A 26,169-nucleotide genomic window follows, 5' to 3' on the forward strand; every position below is an offset into this window, starting at 1 on the left:
CCTTAGGTCTAGGTCTTGCTTTTTAATAAAAATAGAGTTTGGGCCAGGAGGGTATTGGGTATGATATTGGATTGGGAAAGAAAGAGGAAAATTGGGCCCTTTTTAGGAATTGGCTCAGGCCAAGTATTTTAAAACAAACAAGACCAAAATATATTCTTCTTATTTTCTTTTTCTTTGTTTTTTTTTCCTTTTTTTCTTTTCTTTAATTAATTAAAATCATAAATCAATCTATTTTTGTAGAAGTTAAAATTCTTTATCTATTTATAATATTAAAACAACTACTCCCTCTGTTCCAGTTTATGTGAACTTATTTCCTTTTTTGTCCATTCCAAAAAGAATGACTCATTTCTAAATTTGGTATTAGTTTAGCTTAAACTTACATTTCTACCATTAATAAGAAGCTTTTATAACCACACAAATACTCTGGGCCATTTTTTATTTGTTTAGGACCACAAATTTCAAAAGTCTTCATTTTTTCTTAAACTCCGTGCCCAATCAAACAGGTTCACATAAATTAGAACGGAGGGAGTAATTACCTTAAAACTAAAGAAAAAATGCTAATTTTAAAGGCTAAAATCTAAATATGTAAACATGACTATCTTTTGTGATTTTTTGCTTAATAAAATTAATTCCTACGTACAAATTGAACCTACGATGGTATGAAATTAAAACGTGAAAAATTTTATAATTTTCTATGATTTTAATAACATTAAACATGCATGAAATGAAACTAATTAAATAAAAACTCCTAAAAATCAAATTAAATTATTTTTGGTCTATTTTTAGGAGTTATTTTTATGTAGGGCAAAAATTAGGTGCTCACAGCTGCCCCTCTTTGCTCGGAAACATGAAGAGTTTTCGGGCAAAGATAAAGAGAGCAACTACGAGCAATTTTCGCCCGTGTGAAACTCCATTTGGAAGCATTTTTGAAAAAGTTTGACCAAACCTTGCTTTGGAGGTTGCCTACATATCCTTGGCTTTAAAGGAACCAGGTTAGTATAGTTCTAGAAGTTTGGTAGCTGAGACTACCAAGAAACTTTGATTTCACTGTTGTTGTTGTTGTTTCTACTTGCTGAGCTCCTTATTACCCCAAAATAAAAAATAAAAAGCTAAACTAGCTAAGCCTATCAACTACGAGTTACAAGATTCCTATCCTTAAACCTTCTAAAGCTTGATCTTGAGTCTTGGCTGGTTCTTCCTGCAGACTCTGATCTGAATCTTGATGCTCGTTAGCTGCAACCACTGGTTCATTCTTCTTCGGCTTTTTGGATCAAGGTGGGACATGCAAAGTTTGTGACTTCAATCATATCTTGAGCAGTCTGCATCTTTTCTCCGCTTCTACGCTTAGAGCTCACTTCTTTTCCTTGTTTTTCTTTTCTTTTATTTGAATCGAGACTTCTTCTTTTAGTCTCCTCGAAACTTGTGCCTTAAGGTAAAAACCTGTTCAGGCACCAAAACAAACAAATAAACGAAATTTGTCTCGATTTTCACTAGGAAAATTTCTTGAGTTATTGTAACAAAAATCTAAATTACTTCTTTATTGAAAGCAATAAAATCGGGATTGTGTATCCTTGGAAAAAAGAGATAAGGGAGTGGAGACCCTATATCTAAAATAAAATCAACTGGGGATTGGAGGCCCTAAGTTGGAAAGATTACCAGGTTATGCTGGCATCAACTAAGGAATGGGACCCTATGCCGGAAAAGATTACCAGGTTATGCTGGCAAAGCTAGGGAGTGGGATCCTATGTTGAAAAAGATTACCAGGTTATGCTGGCATCAGCTAGGGGATAGGACCCTATGTTGGAAAAAATTACCAGGTTATGCTAGAAAAATCATCGGGTTATGCTGGAAAAGTACTCGGGTTATGCTGGGCAAGTCATCGGGTTATGTCGTAAAAGGTTTTCGGGTTATGTCAGGGAAGTCATCGGATTATACCGGAAAGGTCCTCGGGTTATGCCGGGGAAGGTCATCGGGTTAAGCTCGAAAGGTCCTCGGGTTATGCCAGAAAAGTCATCGGGTTATGCCGGAAAGGTCCATGGGTTATGCCGGGAAAGTCATCGAGTTAAGCCGGAAAGGTCCACGGGTTATGTCGGAAAAGTCATCGGGTTATGCTGGAAAAGGTCCTCGGGTTATTCCGGGGGGTCATCGTATTATGCCAAAAAGGCCCACGGGTTATGCCGGGAAAGTCATCGGGTTATACCGAAAAAGGTCCTCGGGTTAGGTCAGGGAGGTCATCGGGTTATGCCAGAAAAGGTCCTCGGGTTATGCTGGGGAAGGTCTATGGGTTATGCCGGGAAAGTCGTCGGGTTATGCCAGAAAAGGTCCTCGAGTTATGTCGGGGAGGTCCATGGGTTATGCCGAGAAGAGTCATCGGGTTATGCCGGAAAAGGTCCTCGGGTTATGCTGGGGAGGTCATCGGGTTATGCCAGAAAAGGTCCTCGGGTTATGCTGGGGAGGCCATAGGGTTATGCCGGAAAAGGTCCACGGGTTATACCAGGGATCAACTAAGGAGTGAGACCCTATACTGGAAAAGACTACCAGGTTATGCTGGCAGCGATTATGGAATGGGACCCTACGTTAAAAAAATATAGCTAGAGATTGGGGACCCTAGGCTACCATAATTATGAATTTTTCTTCTTCTTTTTTTTTTCTTTTTTTTCATCATTTTTCTTTTTTTTTAATTTAAGAAAATGGGTAAAAATGCAGGAAAGAATTTGGAGGAGACTTCCCTTTTGGATTGATTATTGCTACAAAGCTGTTTCTAGCCCTTGCGCAGTTTCTTTTTGTTGCACCTTATTCTTGCAAGGTTGCTTTGAATTACACATGTTTCGTGTTTTTTCAAACAAGGAACAATTTGTCAGTTCGAAATGGTGGTTTGTTTTGTGGCCTTGATTATTTCAACCGCTTGATCTCGACCCCTTTCATCTGCAACTGGTTGTTCCCTGAGGACCGATTTCATTTCAGGCCCTAGAGAACCTCTGGTTTTTCCAGACTTTGCCATGACGGTTGGTCGGTTGGAACTCAACCTTTTCGACTTTATTTTTCTTTCGTGGGCCTTTCCCTTTTGACTTCTTTTTTTTCTTCTTTTTTTTAAACTTCGGAGCATTGGGGAACTTTCTGCTCCTCAAACTTTGGCGCAACGGCTAGTCGCGTGGGACTTAACCTTTTCCAACCTTGTTTCGCCTTCATAGGCCTTTCATTTCTGGCTTCTTTCTTCCAACTTCAATTTTAGATCATTTGGGTGCCTTGGCTTTTCAAACCTTTGCCAAGACGGTTAGCCACGTGGGACTCAATCTTTTTAACTTCATTTTGCCTTTATAGGTATTTGACTTTGATTTCCTTTCTTTTCAGGAGTTTTTCAATTTCAAAACATCAGCCTCCATGGTCGGTCGAGGTTGACTTGATGCCCCCGACGAGGATGGGTGCCTTTTTGCATATTAGCTTGCATCAAATGAGAACCCTATAAATCAGTCTTACTATCATTTCTTTGTCTTAGTTTTGGAACAGAGTTAGACCAATAGAGATTCAAAGAAAACAAACAATGGAATGGAGAATAAGTTTAAAACAAGAAGTGTCCCTTTCGGGAAAAGGAAAGAATGACTTATCTGGAGTATATGCGGACATCAATGAACATGACATGCCTTTTGGACTGGATGCCTGATCCGTGTAAACCGTCCGACTCTCAGAAATTCATCACAACTTTTGCCTCAAAATTGAGAAACTTTGCCAGGACTTTGTCGATGCCGATGTCTATGAGTAGGGGTATTCATAAAAATCTGAAAACCCGAACCAAACCAAAAACCAAACTAAACCGACCAAAAAACCCGATACTTTTTGGTTTGGTTTGGTTTTGAAATTTAAAAATCGATCAAATTTGGTTTGGATTTGGTTTTAATTAAAAAAAATCGAACCAAACCGAATATAGGAGTAGCTATTTTAAATTTATTATTACACCTATATATATATGTATACTTTTATGCAAAATTTTAAAAAAATTATAGTAATATTAATCGTTTGCACATTTAATACAGTTCTTTACCTTTACATTCTAGTTTAATTGGTAGTTTTCTTTTGTTAAGTGTAAGAATTTCTTTCGTGTTAAAAATAATACTCCCTCCGTTTTAATTTATGTGAACCTATTTCCTTTTTAGTCTGTGCCAAAAAGAATGACCCCTTTCCTTATTTAGAAACAATTTACCTTTACACAATGATTTATAGCCACACAAAATATATTTGCCTCATTTTACACCACAAGATCAAAAGTCTTCTCTCTTTTCTTAAACTCTATGCCCAGTCAAACGGGTTCACATAAATTAAAAAGAGGGAGTATATTTTTAACTGAGTTCTTAAATTATTCATCACTATTTGATTCAATTATCATCAATATATCTTGGTATATAATAGATTTCTCAAAGGGCAATTGATTTGATAGTGTTACGTTGAAAATGTGGTCTCCGAAATGTATGTTTGGTAGTGTATGTCTTATATTTAAGAAAAACTGACAAATAACCGAAAAAATCGAAAAACCAACATAAACCGAATCGAGAAAAAACCGACTTAATTGGTTTGGTTTGGTTCTAATTTTTAAAAAATCGACTTACTTGGTTGGTTTCTTTTTAGGGAAAACCTGATCCAAACCAAACCATGAACACCCCTAGCTATGAGGATCCTCTTTTCGATCAGGGGCGCCCTTTGCGGGTTTTCACCAGGTGACCTCTTTTATTTCTCTTCTCATTGTCGCCTTATAGTGCTCTTTGCGAGTTTTCACTAACAAGACTCTCTTATTTTATTTCTCTGTGCTTACCGTCGCCTTACAGTGCCTGTGTAGGTTTTCACCAATAAGACTCTCTCATTTTATTTTTCTTATTTTGATTGCATCGGATCCAAGTAACTGTATCCTCCCATTTTGAACCTCTTTGTCGATTAATTTGAAGGACTTGAAAGGATTTGGGTAAAAATGATTTGGACTGAATTACAACTTTGGAACCATTCAGGCGGTATCATCGCTGAACCATTATAACACCTGCCCCAGTTCACTTTTGGGGAATTTAGATTTTTATTTTGGTGTGGCTGAACCCCAAAGAGAGGCTGCTTATGTATCCTTTCGGAATCAAGTCGAACGCAGTTCAGGAAACTTTGTTTTTGATTTTCTTTTGTTTTTCTGTTTTGTTTTGTCTTTCTTTTTCCTTTCCTTTTCCTCTCTTTTTTTCATTTTTCATTTCATTTTCTTTGTCGTTTCTTCCACCTTTGTTTTTTTTGTATTTTTTTTTCTCTTTTTTCATTTTTTTCAATTCATTTTTTTCAATTCATTTTTTTCAATGTTTCAATTTTTTTTTCAATAATACTTTCAGGTTCCAAAGAGGGTAATCAAAGAAGAGTAACCGACTCAAATGGTTTACAAAAGGGTTAACGGTGTTTGGTTAGCGAGAATGAAAGTCTTCATCATCCCAACCGGAGAATATTAATACCATATAGAGGATCAACGTAGCACCTTTTGGCTGCATTTGCATTGACAATTGTTTGGGGGACATTTCCTTCAATGTGTCCCAAGTACAACGCACTCTTTTTGCCAATACTCTTGTTGCAATGTATGGACCTTTCCAATCAGGAACTAATTTTTCTTCAACTGTTCCAACTCTTTATTTTATTTCCTTAGACGTATCCTCATTGTATTCTGATTCTTGACTTATTATTTCGAAGTCTGACAATGTTTTAAGATCTGGGCATGAAGTCCGCAAGCAAGTCATGTTATTGAAATCTGCATTCAACAGAACTAAAATGAGAATAAGAAAAATGACAAGATTAAGAAAAAAGACATTCCTGTACAATAAAATATTAATTTCATTTGATTTTTTTGATTTTTGATTTTTGATTTTTTTTCCAATTTTTTGAAAATAGAAGGGTTTACATTGGAAAGTAAGACAATAAATAAAACATCCGGATCACACCCTAAGATAATCCGGACGCAGAAAGGATAGCAAGACTGGCTACTAAGACTCTTGTCTGATGGGTAACTTTCATGCTTGGCGATCATTTTTTGGCTTTTCTTCTGTCTCGGCAATGGCTGCAATAGCCTTCAGTGCCGGATCAAATTCCTTATATTCACAAATCATTCCTACTATTGGCCCACTATTGTGGGCAGGCAACAGATTGTTCATCACATCAAGAGCTTCTTCATCCTGAAAAACAATTCTTTCAACTTCAATCAAATCTTTAACTACCCTTTTGAGGGTCCAACAGTCTTCTGTACTGTGTCACACTGCTCCAGATTGGTATTCATATCGAGCATCAGCTTGGTGCGTTGGGGACTCGAGGCCGGGGCCACTGGCTACAATAAATCTAGCCTGATTAGCTTTTGGAACAAGCTTGAATACGATTCACCAATAGGGGTGAACTAATTCTTTCTGAAAGACTCTCTTGGGCAAGGATTGTATTGGGGATCATTTGGTTGAGGATTATATGAAGCTTCGTAAGGATGGGCATTTCTGAGAGGTGGAGCTCGGTTTTATGGATAATATTGTGGCCGCGTGTAAGGTTGCACGCTCATCACCGCATAAGGAGGCGGTGCCACGGCATGAGCAGCATCGTGAAGGGGATAATAATATTGAGGGACCTCAGGAAGCATATATGATTAGCTGAATGACCTGTGGGCCCCCATCTAGCTGGAAGCCATCATGGATCCTTCTTCTCTCCCATTTCCATTTATCAAACCCTCTAAACCATTTTGAACATCTGGTGGTGTAGCTTTAAAAGCAGCATGACTCCAGATTCGACCCGTTTTTAGCCCACTTTCTTCCATCTCCCCAATTTTGATAGCCTCAGCAAATGGCTTTCCCATAGCGGACATCATGTTCTGGAAGTAGTCCGCCTCTTGGGCCTGTAGAAAGACAGCGACCATTTCAATTTCGTCCATTGGAGGCTTTAGCCCGGCAGCTTGTTCACGCCATTTGACAGCATATTCGCGGAAGCTCTCCGCGGTTTTCTTTTTCAAATTGGACAAAGAGTTTCTATCGGGAGCGATGTCCATATTATACTGTAACTGGCGGACAAAATCTCGGGCCATATTATCCCACACGTGCCAATGACTAATTTCTTGATCCGTATACCACTCAGAAGCGATTCCGGTGAGGCTTTAGCCAAAATAGGCCATTAGCAGCTCCTCTTTTCCACCAGCGCCTCTCAATTGGTTACAGTATCGTTTCAGGTGAGCGACCGGGTCTCCATTCCCATTGTACTTTCCAAATTTTGGCATCTTAAAGCCAGTTGGCAAGTGGACATGGGAAAATATACAGAGGTCAGAGTATGAGACACTCTTTTGGCCACTCAGACCTTGTATGTTTTTCAAGCATTGTTCTAGGCTCTTCATTTTCCGAGCCATTTCCGCTTGCTAGGGATTTTTAACAACCTTTTCTTGCTCCACCGAGAGATCATATTGCGGAGGTTGAGTGAAAGAATACGGGGTCACATATGTTATTTCTGATTGAAGTTGTGGACCCTGAATGGTGAACATTGGAGGATCAATATACGGTCGTGGTAAAGTTGGTTATGCTCTGGTGCAGACTGGTGCTGTAGAGAACAATATTGGAGGTGCCCAGGAAAGTGGCGCCTGGGGGCGAACCACAGAAGGCATGCCAGGATCATTGAACGGCATTGGAGGGTGCCCGCATGGGATGAGCGGGTTGGGCACATAGGCGTTGGTAACCTCACCTGACCTGGGGATCAACTTACGGAACCCAAGGATTGCACTTGGCGGTTCCCTACCATTGGACCAGGCGACCCACATTTCCGATATGCGGAGACGCAGCATCCTATTCTCTTCAGCAACTGCTGATTCTGGTTGTGGGATAGCCAGTGTTGGGCTATCCTCAAGATCGATGATTTGTAGATGGCTTTCAGAGTTGATAGGAACCTTTCCTTTGGATCTTGTGAAATAAGGATGGGAAGCCAGATTACCAATAAAACCAACCACCTGAAAAAAATCTGGCTAATTTGCACACCCAACAACCTTATTAGTTTTGAGACGTTTAACAGATAGGAAATTGCATATTTGGATGCAATGCACCTAGATAGTTAAACGTTTCTACTATGTCTTGAACGAGTTGCATGTTTCATCCCGACCTTAATTAATCCTTTTTTTCTCAATCGGTACCTCTTTTCTTCATTTTTGCTTTTCTCTAATCACTCTTGATTTTTGTTTTGTTTCTGTCGCTCTTCTATTTTGGCACTCTCTTTTTCTTTTTTTCTTTTTTTTTTTGTTTTTGTCACTTTTATTTCATGTCACTCTTTTTTTTTCTTTTTCTTTTTCTTTTTTTTTTTTTTCTTTTTTTTCTTTTTCTTTTTTTCTTTTTTCACTCTTTTCTTTCTTTTCTACTCAACTTTTTTTCTTTAGTTTATTTTTCACTCAATTTATTTATGGATATGATCGAATCCGATGTGGATTGTCTACGTATCATGACGCCGCATGAATCAGATCTTGCGAAGTTCGGAAAGATCAGGAATAAAGGAAATAAACTAACTATTTTTTTTACTTTTTATAAAAACTCAGACCAGGAAAGCTTTAAGATAAAAGAAAAACATTTTTTTTATTTTTTTTTGCGAAAGAAATGCTTTAAAAGAATAAAGGACATTTTATTATATTTTCTTTGAATTTTTAAATTTTGATTTTTTTTTTAAATTTTTTAAAGAAAAACTTCTAAACATTTATTTGCTTTTGATTTGAACTTTGGGAATTTTGAAAGTAAAAAAGAAAATATTTTTGTTTGAATTTTCAATTATTTTCTCTTTTTCTAAAAAAAGGAAAGAAAGTATTTTTTTGAATTTTGGATGTTGCCTCTTAATTTTCGAAAGGGGGGCTTTTAAGAAAATATTTTGGATTTCTAAGTTTCTCTTTTTTTTCCTTTTTCTCTTTTTAATATACGAAAGTATTTTAAAAGAAAAGCGAAAATACTTTTTGGATTTTTATTTCTCAATTTTTTATGACATTTATAAAAGAAAGACTCCAAAGAAGAAAAGATATTTTTGGATTTTTGTTTCGGATTTTTTTGATTTTTTGGGAAAAATACTTCAAAATGAAGGAAGCCCGTATCTTGGATTTTGATTTATTTTTTTTTTATTTTGTTTTTTTTATTTCATTTTTTCGTATTTAAGACTTTAGAAAGAAAGAAAGAAACTACTTTTTTGAGTTTAAAAAAACTTTTTTTTGAATTTTCTAAGGAAAGATTTCTAAAGATTGGGGTCGGAACCGATAAAGTTTGCATGCGTATCTCACATTCGGTGAGAATCAGACCCGCGTAGTTCGGTCAATTTTGACGAAACAAGGGAAACATGGCTTTTTGAAAACATTGGCTTATTTTTCTTCTATTTTTTTTCAAAATTTCGGTAGAGTTTCGGAATTTTCCAAATACCTAACACACTCTTGGGTTTTCTCTTGATTTTCTTTTCCTAGTCGGTCAACATGCAAGTCGAAACAAATAAATGTTCACATAGCACGTAGGATGCATCAGGATGGTCTGTTATTTTGGGTATACCTGTCCTAGACTGACCCAACTCCCTGTGTTGAGTCCCCAAAGTCAAATGCACGTGATGCAAACAAAGTTCCTACTAGGGATCCGGCATTAGGTTACGTTATCCTAAGTTTAAACCTGGGATTATGTTCTGGACCTGGCTTACCCGAGCGAACAGACTCGAGCCGAAGAGGGGGAAACGTACCGGGAGCACGAAAGTCTGTCAGGCCTTTTTGATGGCCCAACCTCGTTCTATTTGGTATAACTTCTAACAGAAAAAGTGAGTCACGCGAACGTGTGCACCGTTTTTTAGAAGACTCAGAAGGGAGGCGTAAGAAGACATTTAAATACAGGTCAAGTAATATCAAAGCGGTAAATAAATGGCAATTAGCACATTAGGTCCACAAAATACAATAATATCAACAATAAATAAAGCCAAATAAAAATCACATTAACAAGCTCGAATTCTTGAACCCTGAACCAGAAGTTCGGGGTTCTAACTTCCCCAGCAGAGTTGCCAGAGCTGTCGCACATCCTTTTTACCACACGAGAAGGGGTATAAGGGAGTTTTTCCAATCAAAGTGACATAATTCGATATGGGATTATTTTTTATTTAATTTTAGTGTCGCCACTTGGAAAAATTATTTTGGTGTCTCAAGTCACCGGTTTATTTTAAAAATCCCAAATCGAGGAAAATCGACTTTATTTAAAAGTCTGCGAAACCAGAAAACTAGGTAAGAAATTTTGTTAACCCGGGAGAAGGTGTTAGGCATTCCCGGGTTCCGTGGTTCGAGCATGATCGCTTTAACTATCAATAATTGGCCTAATTATCTGATTAATTACATGTTTTAAACCTAGTGTGTGCATTTTTAACTTTATAATTGCTTTTTAGGATTTATGAAATTATTTCTTGAACAAGGTACGATTGCCGCACACTTGCCGTTTCGGGACAAACCGCAAACCACGCTACATGAAATTCACTCGCGACTCGCGACATGTATATTTTATTATTGTTCAAAGTTGTTATGATCCGGTCACATGAAATACATACCTGATTTTGGGGATTAGATATCGTGAGCATGCCACGGGAACCGTCCCCATAGACACGATGAGTTATTACTAATTGCGCCTAGAGAAACTAGCGCGTCTTCATAATTTGTTTAACCAACTAAAGTTTGAGGTACATTGCGGAGGTCCAAAGAGTTTATGGAATCATTTGTAACCAAAACACCTAAAGGTTGGCAGATTGATAAATTGTTATATAATCAAATGAAAACCTCATTAATTAATCTAGAAAAGTTTTGCAACTAAACTACAAAGTTATTGGGTTCAAAAGGTTGAGCATCCAATTTGGACTTTTATAGATCACATGCTACTACGAAATGGGATCCAATTGAACTTTGAGGGGTCATTCAGTAAGTCCAATTGCCTTGGAAACACTTTAGAAACTTAACATCAAGTATTGCACAAATTGACTTCTGTAAATGGACACATAAAGGAGTGGATGATTTTGTACAAAACTATTGCTATTTAGATGCATTCAGAAACTGTAGGTCTATTTTTGAAACTCATATAATATTACGTCCTCATCATATTAATAGTATTGGTTGTGCTCATTTTCTTTACAAATTAGATCCGGGATTTGCATGAAATAGAGGTCTTTTCTCCTTTTTATTTTTTACTTATCCTAGCTAAAAATAAATGCATATTCTTATTTCAAAGAGATAACTTTTTTCAGTTTATCGAACAACGTGCATACAAATATGCCAAGAGAGAAAAAAATACTTTTTTTGCCTTTATTGAATTATGAATTTTGCTAGCACAAATGAAAGAAATATAAGATACTTCTTCATCTAATATACATAAGCATATTTAGTAAATGATATGAGGAATAGAAAAGACCTTTCTTGTTCGATTTATTCCTCCATCTTCGGAACAATAGGTAATCGCTAACGTGCAAGGATTAATTCTAGAAACGAAAAGAGGATCCAAACAAATGCGAGGACCACAACTGGTTGGAGCTTCTGCATCACAAAACCAACATTAGACAGCTTCATTGAACAGTGACTTGAGGCTAAATCACCTATTTTAAAACCAGAATTTCGAGCTCTTTTAAAACCAAAATTTCGAATTTTTCTTTCTTTCTTTTTCGTTTGTTGTTGAACGCATATGTGCGTGTGTATTTTTCGTGTGTGTGCGAGAGATGTGGAAGAAGATGAAAGCAAAAATGAGTTGAGCGAGCGTGAAAATGGAGAAGAAGCCTTCTCTCAGATGCGTATTTTTTTTAAGAAGGGAGCTTTTTCCTTTTTTTCATCTGATGTCCCTTAGGTCTAGGTCTTGCTTTTTAATGAAAATATAGTTTGGGCTAGGAAGGTATTGGGTATGGTACAGGGTTGGACAGGAAAGATGGAAATTGGTCCCTTTTTAGGAATTGGCCCAGGCCAAGTACTTTAAAAGAAACAAGACTAAAATATATTCTTCCTATTTTATTTTTTTTGTTTTTTTCCTTTTTTTTCTTTTCTTTAATTAATTAAAATCCTCAATCAATATATTTTTGTAGAAATTAAAATTCTTTATCTATTTTTAACATTAAAACAACTAATTACCGTAAAACTACAGAAAAAATGCTAATTTTAAAGGCTAAAATCTAAATATGTAAACATGACCATTTTTGTAATTTTTTGCTTAATAAAATTAGTTCCTACATGCAAATTGAACCTAAGATGCCATGAAATTAAAATGTGATAAATTTTATGATTTTTCTGTGATTTTAAAAAATATTAAACATGCATGAAATGCAACTAAATAAAGAAAAACTCCTAAAAATCAATTGAAATTATTTTTGGTCTAATTTTAGGAGTTATTTTCATGTAGGACAAAAACTAGGTGCTCACACCATTCATTGTTGAATCTTGATCCCCAGTCTGTGTCCCTCGAGGGCTTGGCTGCGAACCTGTTTAGGTGAACTGAGCCCGACGGGGCTCCCAACTGCTCATCCTCAACCCTGATTTTTTATGGATACCGATTGTGCATATCTGACCATGTCTCAACTGGGTACTCAATCAAGTTCTGCTTTAGCTGTCGAGATGCTATTGAGCTTCTTTCATTTAAACCTTGCATAAAGGCCTAAACCGCCCAGTCATCGGAGACCGTGGGTAATTCCATTCTTTCCATCTGAAATCGGGACACGAACTCTCTTAGCATTTCGTCGTCTCTTTGCTTTATCTTGAATGCGTCCGATTTTCTTGTGGCCACCTTTATGACCCCGGTGTGTGCTTTTACAAAAGCATCTGCCAACATAGCAAATGAATCAATAGAGTTAGGAGCTAAGTTGTGATACCAGATCATACCTCCTTTTGACAACGTTTCTCCAAACTTATTCAATAATACTGACTCGATTTCGACATCATTCAAGTCATTTCCTTTGATCCCGCAAATGTACGAAGTAATATTTTTTTAGGGTCTGTTATCCCGTTGTACATCGGTATATTGGGCATGCAAAACTTTTTGGGAATGGGCATTGGGGCCGCGCTCGAGGGGAAAGGTTTTTGTATGAATTTTTTGGCATCTAGGCCCTTCAAAACTGGAGGTGCTCCCGGTATTTGATCCACCCGGGAGTTGTAAGTTTCCACCTTTTTATCGTTGCCTTCTATCCTCTCTTCTCCTGACTCGATTCTTCTAGTCAGTTCCTCGAGCATTTTCATGATTGTGGGGTCAGTCCCCATGCCACTTTCATCAGGCCTTTCAAGCACAGGTTCGTGTTGTGTGTTTACTGGTTCGGCGGTGTTAGGAGTCCTATTCTGACTCTGAAGCTGAGCGATGGCGACTTGCTGAGCTTGCAACATCTCGAATATCACCTGGAGGCTGACTCCTCCTTCTTTCGGTCCTCGTGTTTCTTGGCCTCCAACCTGGGCTTCCCTGTGTCCATTCTCTATGGGGTCTGTGCCTGATTATGTGTTTAGGGTGTTATGGGAGTTGATATCAACTAGCTCCGCGTTAGGCACTCCCTCCGAGTTTATGGGTGGTACACCGAGCCCTATGCCGTTGTCTTCTCCAAGTCCATCACTGTCATGAGAAGGTGCATTTTGTGTGCTAGACATATTTTGGCCAAAAATTAAGAAAACTTTGACAACAAAAAGTGTGAAGAATAATGTGTGTTATCAGAAAATTAGCACTAAAATAATCACTATTATCTTTAGCCCCACGGTGGGCCAAACTGTTTACCTCGAAAAATTGGTTTAAAAGTTAAAGATAATTTGTGGTTTTAAAGATACGTGATATATTCTAATACTAGTGATTAAATAGGTAATATTGAGCTTAAGTATGAAGGAATAATGAATCAAATCAATATTGTTGAAATAGGGGCCTCGAGCTCGTCTATCCAGGGACCTCGAGGTCAGGTAAGACCAACAAAGTAAGAACAATAAAGTAAAGGCAATAAAGCCGAAGAATAATTACTGAGCATGTTAAATAAGAAAAGAATAAGAATGTTCTATTGCAGTGAAAGATCTGATGCCTTACAAAATTATTGGGGTCCCCTTTATATAGGAAGGGAAAACTCCAATATAGTACATTCCTCATAAAAGTAAAGGATTCTATTGGTACAGGTATATAACGGCCTAGTATGGATCTGTATCATTTCGTACAAACCTTATCCTTTAATTAATCCCTTGGTCCACGTGTTCCTGAGAAATTTTCGCTCTTTCTTGATTGACTTCGAGATTGTGATGCCCTCGATATAGATCGTGTCAGGCCTTCGATTAGCTTCCTCGAGGAGGGTATCCCTCAGTCGGATCCGATCTCCACTTCGAGTCTCCCGGGCTCAAACCTGTAGCCCGTTTTAAGACTTCAAAATATCATGCTCCTCGATTTCGACCGTATACATATTTCCTAATTGATATGTGCACCTACGTCACAGTACTTTTGCAATCTATAGTACGACATTTAATATTCATCTAAAACGTATTTTAAAGAGTGGGTTGTCAATAAGAGCTTTTAAAACGTTAATTGTAAACAGATTTGTCTGTTCAACACTTGGAAAACAAAAAAATAAGTAATAAATTTAGCTGAGGAAATTAAGCCACAGCCAGATCTGGAATCATGATTAACCAGAAAAAAAAAAGAACATTGGAGTGGAGTAGTTCCATCCTTGATATCCCAAATGAAATAGGTAACCTGTAACAATCTAATCAGATATATTTTCCAAAAACAATATTGTAGTTAATGTTTTTAACTCATTGGCTCATCCTATTTGTAATTAGCTAGTGGTAAATTCAATATATTGGCAGTGAATGTGATCACGCTCAACTATGCCTTATAAAAAGGACAAGCGGACATTGTAAATATAATCTGAGTATTTCGCCCAGAGTCGAACCCACAAGGAATTAACCTATCAATTACTCTTGTCAGACTCACTAAATTATACGTAATCAACTTCCCAAACGTTTTGAATAACAATTGAAGATATTTTTACTAACTATGACGGACTGCAATTAAGTAAATAAAGACTAACTATGATTAAGTTGTAAACAATTAAGAGAAGGATCTAAGGTTGTGATTTCCCCTATTGATGGAATCCCTTCTGGTTATGTTTCATATAGATTTGCCTAATCGTCTCTATCGATCATGAGCACTCTTATTACAGTAAATCTCTCCCGAGTTACGCTACCTGGCTTTTAATACAGCTCACTTTAGATCGCACTCAAGGCTTCATTATCCCTGATCCCACCTTTAAACCCTCGATTATTGATCCCTCATATACTCTGGGAGTGGTGTTGTTCAAAATTTACCTAAATATGCACTCTCTCCCGAGTAATACATACTAAATAGGCATAGCTAATTGAGGATCCTATCAATTAACTACAACAAGAACATAGTTGAACAAATAAATATTAAACCGGGCAAACTATATTAACATAACTAGAAGATCATCCTTCAATAGGTTTCATCAAAACCTTAGAATAAATATTTAGCTACTCATAATCGTGTTCATAATTTTCCAAACAATGTGCATAATTAAATTACAAAACAAAGCTGAAGGAATGAAGAATTCGATGCCAATCTCCTCCGAAAATTGCTCCAAATGCTTTCTCCCTTCCGAAATAGCCTCCCTAGGTCTAAGATATGTCAAAAATCTTCAAAATAACATTTTTACATGTATTTATACCAAGTAGGGTCGGGCCCAGATGAAACACCCTTTCCTGTGAGAAATAGGACTTGGCTCTGTAAAAAATAACAGCAGCGCCGCACTATGCGGCGCACTAGTGGACTTTGTCTGCAGCCTCTTCTTTTCGTGTCAGGCATCATTTTACACTATTGCGCCGCACCTTGCGGCGCCCCATGCGGTGCGGCAGTGTAATTTTCTCAGACAGAACTTATTTCGTCCTCTTTTAACATCCAGATTTCGTACACTACCTTCAAACACGATCCCGGCTTAATGTATTGGGCTTTTACTCAGACTTCAAAGCTCCAAATTGATCAATTTAGCTCCAAATTAACTTTTGAGCTCAGGATCACTTCCTGCAAGGCATAAAACACGTACTAAGTGTAATTCACTATCATTTGAACTCAAACGCATGTAAAACTGCAGTCATTGGAATGTAAAACTTCGGCTAAAACACGGGTTTCTAGCCTATCATCAACACCCCACACTTAGACAATTGCTCGTCCTCGAGCATTTGAACTACACTGCACCTAGGGATAACCTTTCATCAAACAACCTCCCTGATACATCATGAGAAAAATAATTAAACTAGACTGAGCACCTCATCATAACATCCCACCCTTAATATTCGACTCAAAAGTACCATGCATTGGTCACTCGCCCACTTACTCTAACATAGAAGTCAATGAAATTTTCTATCCTTTATGAATCAAGTGCCCTCACACAACAAAAGAGAATAGTCCATACAATAAATTTTAAGAATATTTAGGAACTCAAGATAGAAAGAATTCACTCACTCTCAGAAATAACATTCATATGCCACAAAAGATGCACCATAGGCTTGCCCGTAGTGTACGACTCTACTAATCGAGCTCATTCAGTCTAGGATCAAGTAGGACTTTATTTGGTTGTAATGTAGGCTGCGGGACGGGTATGATACATCTAGATATAAGAGTGCCTACACCTCCCTAAGCACTTTAATACATATACTTTAACATTCAAACTCCACTTATGTCAAACCAAAACTCCACATTCACATCAATCTAGATTAACTCCCTACATCTTTAAGCACAATTACGTCAAGAGCAACCACTATCAAAGAATATATATATATATATATATATATATATATATATATATATATATATATATATATATATATTCTTCTTTTCTTTTCTTTCTTTTTCAATTCAAGTGGCTCTTACTTTTTTTTTCAACACAATGCACCTTTCTCCTTATTCCATTAGTTCCACTCAAAAGCTAAACCAACCAACCACACTTTAACTTTTACAAAGTTCATAACAGTTCAAGTGCTCATGAGAGGTGAAATGGTTCAACTATATGGTTAATTCAAACAATTGGATAAGGCTTGTAATGTGGTTGACAAAGAAACATGATTATAGGCTCAAAGGGGTTAACTACGATACATCACAATTAGGCGGGTAAAATATGTATATATGGCTCAACAAAGAAATGCCTATATCACTTCCAAGACTGAACAAAACTACTATTTCGCTTTGCAAACACACGGGGTAAGTTCTAGACATCAAATGCAATGCACAGAATAACACAAAACCTTATACACACATGGCACATAACTCACTCAGGATTGGACTAATCAAGACACTCTAGTCAAAGCAGTTAAGCACAGTTTTAATCATACGATTTAGGGCACTTATTTAAGAGTCAAGAATTGATCCTAGGTGTCACACTAAGGCCCTTACCACTCTCAAGGCATATTCAATCAAGGGAAATTGATCCTTTAACTTAGCTTCCTAACTAAAGATTCTTAATTCCTAAAAAATAAAAAGATTTAACTACACCCGATTCAAGCAAAACCCTTGGAAAAGAACTGCGGCACAAAGAAAAACCAAGGGGAAATTGTTACACTACCTAAAAGAAACAAACTAAAATAAAAGACATATTTTTGGATTTTCACATATATGAATTTTTTTTTCTCTTTCGACTCATCTCCCTCAAGAAACCAGTCGACGAAATCCATCATCGGGAAGATTCGAACTACAAACTTAATTACTAACTATTACAGGCCTGATAGCATTTAGAATTATAGTTTACAGACCAATTGTCTAAGAAAGCAAGAAACAAATCAAACAAAACCAACTCGCAAATGAAAAAAAAATACAAATACAATCAAATAAGAGCCCCCCACCCCACACTTAAGAGATTGCATTGTCCCCAATGCAAAACAGTAGAATCAAAAGTGAAAAGGTGACTCCCTGAGGCCCAAGACCTAATCATCAGCACCCCCGAAGGTGCACAAATACTCCTCATCATCTGAGAAAATGAAGTTCACATCTTCATCGGGTGGCAGCTGTCCTCCTCTCGCCAACCCCAACCACTACTGAGTGATAGTAGAAAGGGGGTGATCCTACTGCAACAAGTTGGCCTCCCCCCGAGCAACCCGAAGGTGCAAGTCAGTAAATAGTAGTTGTAGTGTCTCCTCAATGCGGACCATCCTCTGGTCTGAATTAACAGCCGCAGTAGGGGGTCTATCACCGACGTCACATCATAGGGCCTAATAGGGTAAGACACTGGAATAGTCCTGTCATAGTGGTACTCCTTCCACAAGGTGTGCTCGCAACAATCGAGTAACATACTCGGGTAATATAGACGGCGAGCCCTAAGTGGTCGCACTTTAGCCATATGCTCAAGCATGATTTTACCCAGGTCAAACTGCATCTGAGTCAACAGGGCATAGATCAAACACACCTTCAGTTGGGGGACATCAATGTCACTTTAAGTCGGCGTGATCTTGGCATTAATCAACTGCAAAACAACCATGGCTGGCCACTGGAATGTTGCCTTCTTCATGTCCTTGTGGAATTCATTTGCATTCGTGTCCATGATACAGAACAGTCAGCGCCACATAACAGGCGATGAATAGCTGGATAGTCTGGCCGACGGAGAAGCCTCTAAAAAAGCTTGTGGGGATGCTCTCTGAATCCCATAATCCGATTGATCACCCGGGAGGAGAATAGAATCACTTTACCCCTTACCTCCACTTCGTAAACTGCATCCAGGCTGGCTTCAGGTTGCCAGTTAGCATAAAATTCTGTGACTAGGTTCACATTCACTACATCACCCGGATGGAATAGGATGTCGAAACCCAAAGCCCAAATGTTGTTGTAAATTTCACCATATTTACGGGCCAACTTCCCATCGTCAATAGCAACCTCAGGATCCGGGTTGGCTGACGGGACAAATGTCTGAAACCAGTGTCGAGCATGGGGGGGACAGCCCGTATATCATATTTGCATACTGGTACCACATCCGCATCAGGGTCAATGCGCTCCTCTTCCTCCTCTATGGGGCGGGGGGAGGTGCCCATCTCCCACTACGACAACTACTAGAAGCAACCTCAGAAGAACCAATGTTAGAGCATTTGCTCGGGCGGCGAGACATTATACATGCACAAGACGAACAGTATTAGCCACAACATGAAAACCCAAAACAAGACCAAACGGGGTAACCACCCCATACTTATGTTATTGGCATGTTCACAAGTAAAATGTATATCAGGGACTCAGACTACCCCGATGGAAGTGCACCACAAGCAATCAAAAATCCCCCAACCACCAACATAATAGTACAACTACAAAACCACGGACTATGCTAGTTTAACATATAAAATTAAGAAGCTAATCTAGTAACTACGAAGAGAAATAAAAGAAGTTATACTAATGCACTACTAACAAACTTCACAAAATACAACACAACACTACACAAGCACAAAGCATGAATCGAATATTCCAATTAGCACCTAGCACCACAGTTTCTCATAGCAATTATTCTCCACTAAGCTACAATGTCACTTTATATGTCATTGAGGCATTTAATCAAACACATGGCATTCACCAAAGTTACCTCAAAATCACAACTTTAATTCTTCCAAGATTACTATACAACTATACCAATCAACCATCCTACCACTACCACAATGTAACAGAGTCACAAAGTGCTCCAAATTTGCACAAATATACCACTAATTTTCGGCTTTTAAGGCACCTCCACACAACTTCACAATAAAAAAATTTATAAGTATCAAGACATACTAAAAATCTTCCACAAGTATAAGCACAAGGGAAACCCAACAAGTTAAGCATCAATCATAGCCAAAATAAGCAATTAAAATGAAAAAATTAGCACCACTACACTACCTAGGGTTTAGCTCAAATTAAACTATTTTACTCATTACACTAAATTACTTAAAGAAAAGAGAAGAGTGTAGAGAACTTACCTTGAGGATGAATGGAAGGGATGGAAGGTGTGTGTGAGAGAGGAATTTGAGAAGAAAAGAGAATGGGGTATTTGGGGGAAGGGCTAGGGCATTTGGGTTGAAAGAGAAAAGAGAAAAAGGGGTTGGGGGCGTTGAACAGAAAGTTTAAAAGAAGCTAAAAAAATATTATTTTTTTAAAAAAAGTTGTACTGCCGTGTCGCAGGGTGCGGCGCCCCATGAGACGCGATAGTGTTAATTATCAGAGGCCCTCTTTGTCTCTCAGACCCGTTTGGCCTAGTGCGACGCATGGCACAGCGACCTATGCGGTGCAGTAGGCCATTTTTCAGAGAGTTTGCTTTATTTTTGACATTTAGCTTCCGGGTTGCACCCCAACTCTATTATATACTTATTTTATATCCAATTCATTCTTGTACCTACCCAATCAAGTCTCATAACTCCTAAATTCTAATAATCCTAAACTACAATTATGGGTTAGTGCAGTTAACAATTGGGTTGCCTCCCAATAAGCGCCTGATTTAACGTCGCAGCACGACGTAGATGAGCGCATTTAAGGCTCGCTCGACCTCTGAGGTTCAGTCAGGTGGATCTCAGACACTTCCTTTGGTTCATTCATGCCCACATATAGTTTCAATCTCTAACAATTGACTCTAAATGTATGAGAGTCTTTATCTACGATAATCTCTACGACACCTGAGAGGAATACATCGACCACTCGAAAAGTTCCAGACCATCATGACTTGAGTTTTCCCGGAAATAGCCTTAATCTTGAGTTATAAAGCAATACCATGTCTCCGGGATTGAAATTTCGTTCAACAATGTTCTTGTCGTGCAACCACTTCATTCTCTCCTTATACAGTCTTGTGCTCTCAAAAGCAAGATATCGGAACTCGTCGAGCTCATGCAGTTCTGTGACTCTAGTTGTGCCCGCAGCCTCAATGTCCAGATTCAACTGTTTCATTGCCCACCAAGCTCTATGTTCTAGTTCCACTGGCAAGTGACAGGCCTTCCCAAACACCAACTTGTATGGTGACATACCAATTGGTGTTTTGACTGCAGTTTTGTAGGCCCAGAGTGTATCATCTAGCTTTTTCGCCCAATCAGTTCTTTTGGCATTCACTGTCTTGGTCAGTACGCTCTTTATCTCTCTATTAGACACTTCGACCTGTCCATTGGTCTGAGGATGATACGGGGTTGCCACTTTGTGGCATATATCGTATTTTGCTAACAATTTCTCGAAGGCTCGATTGCAGAAGTGAGTGCCTCCATCACTGATAATAGCTCTCGGGGTCCCGAAACGGGTGAATATATTCTTCTTTAAAAACCCCACCACCACTCTTGCATCATTGGTGGGAAGTGCTGCAGCTTCCACCCATTTGGACACGTAATCTACAGCAAAAAGTATGTACTTATTGCCAAAGGAGCTGACGAAGGGGCCCATGAAGTCTATCCCCAAACATAGAACACTTCAACCTCTTGAATTGGGTTCATGGGCATCTTATGGCGACGGGAAATGTTCTCGGTTCACTAACATTCATTATAGCCCTTCACCCATTGATGTGCATCCTTAAACACTGTTGCCCAGTAGAACCCGACTTCTAGCACTTTCGTTGTCTTCCTGACTCCTCCAAAATGCCCGTCATATGTCGATGTGTGACATGCCTGCAAAGCAGAAGATTATTCTACCTTAGGGACACACCTCTGTATCATATTGTCAACATATATTCTAAATAGATAAGGTTCATCCCAGTAATACATGCGGCAGTCACGATAAAACCTTTTCTTTTGTACAGAGGAAAGGTCATAGGGAACTATACCGCATGCCAGGTAATTTGCAAAGTTTGTCCATGGAACTTCCTCAAGGCTTGTAGCGAGTAGCTACTCATCTAGAAAGGTTTCCAGAATATCTTCAACCTTAATTGAGTTTTCAGCTCCTTCAAGTCGTGATAGATGCTCGTCTGGCGGGTGCATTGTATAGGCCAAAGGGCATCCTCCGAAAAGCATAAATGCCATATGGGCAAGTGAAGGAGGTCTTCTTCTGTCCTCTGGTGCAATGGAGATTTGATTGTACTCTGAGTACCCATCCATAAAACAGAAGTGGGACCTCCCTGCCAATCTATCAAGCATCTGATCAATGAAGGGAAGTGGGAAGTGGTCTTTCGGGGTGGCCATTTGCAAATTCTCCAGCCTGTGATGGTTCTTGTAGAGATCAGCACATTGTTATCATTTTTGACCACCGTCATGTCCCCCTTCTTAGGAACACATTGCACCGGGCTAACCCAGTTGCTGTTAGAGATTGGGAAAATGATTCCCGCATCCAACCACTTATTCACTTCTTTCTTCATCACTTCCTTCATGTTGGGGTTCAGCCTTCTTTTGTGTTCCCTGAAAGGTTTGTGTCCCTCTTCCAACAGAATTTTATGCATACAGTATACTGGGCTGATCCCCTTAATGTCTGCCATGGTCCACCCAATGGCAGTCTTGCACTCCTTGAGTACCTACAAAAGTTGTTGTGCCAGCACATCTAACAAACTACATGAGATAATAACAGGTAATGTGGAGTTAGGTCCTAGGAACTCATACCTGAGATGGGCGGGCAGTGGCTTCGATTCCAGCTTTGGTGGTTCTTCTATGGATGGCTTGGTTGGAGGAATTTCTCTGTTTTCTAAGTGCAAGGGCTTGAATTCGAGAGTTCTATGACAAAACCCTCTGCCCTTTAAAGCCAGCACCCATTCTGCCAATTCTTCCCCATTTACCTCATCTGAATTTACCAGACATGCAGTAAGAGGGTCCTCAATAGTTAACGTCTTATCATTAGCTTCTACGATTACATCTATGGCATCAATAAGAGAACAATTGGCGAATTCACTTGGTCGCCTCATAGATTTCTGCACATTGAATGTTATCTCCTCATCGTTCAATCTCATCTTGAGCTCCCTAGTTTCACAATCAATGAGAGCTCTCCCCGTGTCCAAGAATGGCCTTCCCAAAATATGGGAATTTCTTCATCCACATTTCAATCTAGAATCACAAAATCTGCAGGGAACACAAATTTCCCTACCTGAATCAGCACGTCATCCAAGATACCAGAAGGTATTTTCACAGTCCTGTCAGCTAGCTGCAACAATATAGATGTGGGCCTAGCTCTTCCAATCCCCAACCTCTTATAAATCTCCAGGGGCATAAGATTTATGCTAGCCCCTAAATCACAAAGTGCCTTAGCAAAAGCAAAGTTACCAATGGTGCAGGGAATTGTAAAACTCCCCGGGTCAGACAACTTCTCAGCAACTGGTCTAGTCACCACAGCATTGCAGGTCTGAGTAGGAATCACTATGGTCAAGTCTTGAAAATCGAATTTTTGGGACATCAAGTCCTTCATCATTTTTGCATAACCAGGCATCTCCTTCAACGTATCAATCAATGGAATATTTACCTGGATTTGTTTCACCATATCCAAGAATTTCCTGTATTGTTCCCCTTTCTGGTACTTGGCTAGCCTTTGTGGGAATGGTGCTGGAGGTCTCTTCTTCCCATTGATTTGGGTATTTTCTTTGTCAGACACCACCTCAACTACCAGTTCCTGGGCTGTCTCAATTTCTTTCTCAGCCTCAATCTGTGCATTATGTGTTTCCTAGGTAGGCTGCACTGTCACCTCTATCAGTTTCGTTGAATCATCTAGCTCAATGGGCACTGGTACAAGTGTCTCAGCCTGTATGCTTTCCCAGGCCCTCTCTTTCTCCAAGTCTAGGTCTCTGCCATTACGTAGACTCATTGTCATCAGCTGCTTCGGGCCTTGATCTTTTGGATTTACCTGCGTGTCTGCAGGCAATGTCCCTAGAGGACGATTATTCCAAGACATCGAAATCTGGCCCATCTGCACTTCAATATTCTTAATAGCTGACTCATGTGCATCTACTCTTTCACTCATTTTTGCATTTGACCCAATAATCTGTTGCATCATTGCCTTAAGTCTAGCAAACCCATCTTCCTGTCTTCCACCCATGCTGCTATTGAGGAGGATGATAACCCTGCTGTTGATTTTGATTATTATATCCATGTGGCCTTTGGTAAGGCGACATATTATTGTGAGGTCTCATACCTCCCATGTTTCCATTGTTGAGTTGTGGCTGTCTGGCTTGTACGACAGATTTTGTTGGCCCCAATTTTGACCACCTTGTCTCTGGCCTCTATAATTAGACACATAATTCATGTCCTCAGGGTAGTGATGATGATCACTTTCTGCATTCCACTGGTTACCAATTGGCTGACTAATGCAAGATATGCATAAGCCCCCATTGGTAGTATTTACAATGTGTACCTGCTGCTTCTGCCCTGACTCTTCCAGCTTTTTGGTGAGTATATTCATTTGTGTCATTAATGTGGCCATGTTTTCAGCAAGAATGTTGGATGGATCTAAGGGCACTAAGTGAACCACTGAAGTAGGTGCATTCCTAGTTGTCCACCCCGAATTCTGTGCCATCTTGTCAAGCAGACTCTGGCTTTTTCTCCATGTTTTGCTCAAAAATGTTCCACCAGCTGAAGCATCAACATTACCCTTCACGCCATCTTCCAAACCCATGTAAAACTGTTGTCCCAACATCTGATCTGGAATACAGTGGTGCGGACATATAACCAACATCCCTTTGAATCGTTCCCATATTTCTTGTAGTGTCTCCATTGGTTTCTGTTTGAAACTCAAAATTTCATTAATTTGTTGAGCAGTGTTGTTGGGTGGATGAAACTTGTTCACAAATTGCTTGACTAACTCCTCCCAAGTCGTTATGGAATTAACGGGGAGTGAGTTTAGCCAGGTCTGGCAGCTCCTGTCACTGAGAATGGAAACAACAACAGCTTTATTGCTTCCTGCATTACGTTGGGCTGCCTTTAAGTTTTGCATATTGACAGGAAATTCTTCGAGTGCTGTTGAGGATCTTCGATTTGTGAACCTGAAAATAGTCCCTTGTTTTGCAATAAGTGCAGCCTGTTGTTTGTGATTTGAAATGATTCAGCCTATATCTGTGGGACTAAAATCGTTGTGGCCAAGTTCTCTGTTGTGGGTTGTGCCCAGTCAAATAGAGCAGCCTCTGGCACAAGAGGTGTCATTGGCGCTAATGGCGCAGCTGGGTCTACCACGTTATCCCCCATGTCTGGTTCGAATTGTTCAGTTGTTTGTTGTTGTTTGTTTTTCCGGTTGGCCCGATTCAAGTCCTTGAAAACTTTCTCGGGATCTGATAATGCTTCAAATACTTCACCAGTTCTCGATAAGTTTCAAGGCATGCACCTGTACAATCAAGTCAACAAACGTTAAAATTTCAATGTATAGATTAGATATAGAGAAAACTGACTACACTAAGAATTTTTGTATTTCTTTCAATTGTAATTGATAACACCGTTAATTCCCCGGCAACGGTACCAAAATTTGATCACGCCCAACTATGCCTTATAAAAAGGACAAGCGGACGTTGCAAATATAATCTGAGTATTTCGCCCAGAGTCGAACCCACAAGGAATTAACCTATCAATTACTCTTATCAGACTCACTAAATTCTACGTAATCAACTTCCCAAACATTTTGAATAACAATTGAAGATATTTTTACTAACTATGACGAACTGCAATTAAGTAAATAAAGACTAACTATGATTAAGTTGTAAACAATTAAGAGAAGGATCTAAGGTTGTGATTTCCCCTATTGATGGAATCCCTTCCGGTTATGTTTCATATAGATTTGCCTAATCGTCTCTATTGATCATGAGCACTCTTATTACCGTAAATCTCTTCCCGAGTAATCACGACAATTTACTAGGCGCACTCTCCCGAGTTACGTTACCTGGCTTTTAATACAGCTCACTTTAGATCACACCCAAGGCTTCGTTATCCCTAATCTCGTCTTTAAATCCTCAGTTATTGATCCCTCATATACGCTGGGAGTGGTGTTGTTCAACAATTACCTAAATATGCACTCTCTCCCGAGTAATACATACTAAATATGCATAGATAATTGAGGAACCTATCAATTAACTACAACAAAAACGTAGTTGAACAAATAGAGATTAAACCGGGCAAACTATATTAACATAACAAGAAGTTCATCCTTCAATAGGTTCCATCAAAACCTTAGACTAAATATTTAGCTACTCATAATCGTGTTCATAATTTCCCAAATAATGTGCATAATTAAGTTACAAAGCAAAGATGAAGGAATCAAGAATTTGATGCCAATCTCCTCCGGAAATTGCTCCAAATGC

General features: G+C 38.8%; 1 protein-coding gene and 1 non-coding gene across 9 annotated transcripts in view; both read left to right on the forward strand.

Moving 5' to 3' along the window:
* LOC104238970 (uncharacterized) overlaps window positions 1-26,169 on the forward strand; it is a 42,916-nt gene that overhangs the window by 12,710 nt on the left and 4,037 nt on the right. The window contains exons 3-4 of one of the 8 annotated variants that reach the window (XR_011403026.1): window positions 4,621-4,709; window positions 5,352-5,428. The exons of 4 other annotated variants lie outside the window; for them this stretch is intronic. Coding sequence is in view for 2 of the 4 variants with exons in the window: in XM_009793497.2 (XP_009791799.1) it covers window positions 5,352-5,410 (59 nt within the window). In the remaining 2 variants the exon portion in view is untranslated. Of the gene's footprint in view, window positions 1-1,204; window positions 1,281-4,620; window positions 4,710-5,351; window positions 5,549-26,169 lie in introns of those variants that run through there. 3 more of the 8 variants (XR_011403027.1, XM_009793497.2, XM_070160470.1) reach the window with 3 other exon arrangements.
* Window positions 24,532-24,638, forward strand: LOC138880605 (small nucleolar RNA R71). The gene has a single exon (XR_011403334.1). It is a non-coding gene; the product is annotated as a small nucleolar RNA R71 (small nucleolar RNA).

This window comes from Nicotiana sylvestris, chromosome 10, assembly GCF_000393655.2.
Source record: "Nicotiana sylvestris chromosome 10, ASM39365v2, whole genome shotgun sequence".
In the NCBI taxonomy this organism is placed as follows: Eukaryota; Viridiplantae; Streptophyta; class Magnoliopsida; order Solanales; family Solanaceae; genus Nicotiana; species Nicotiana sylvestris.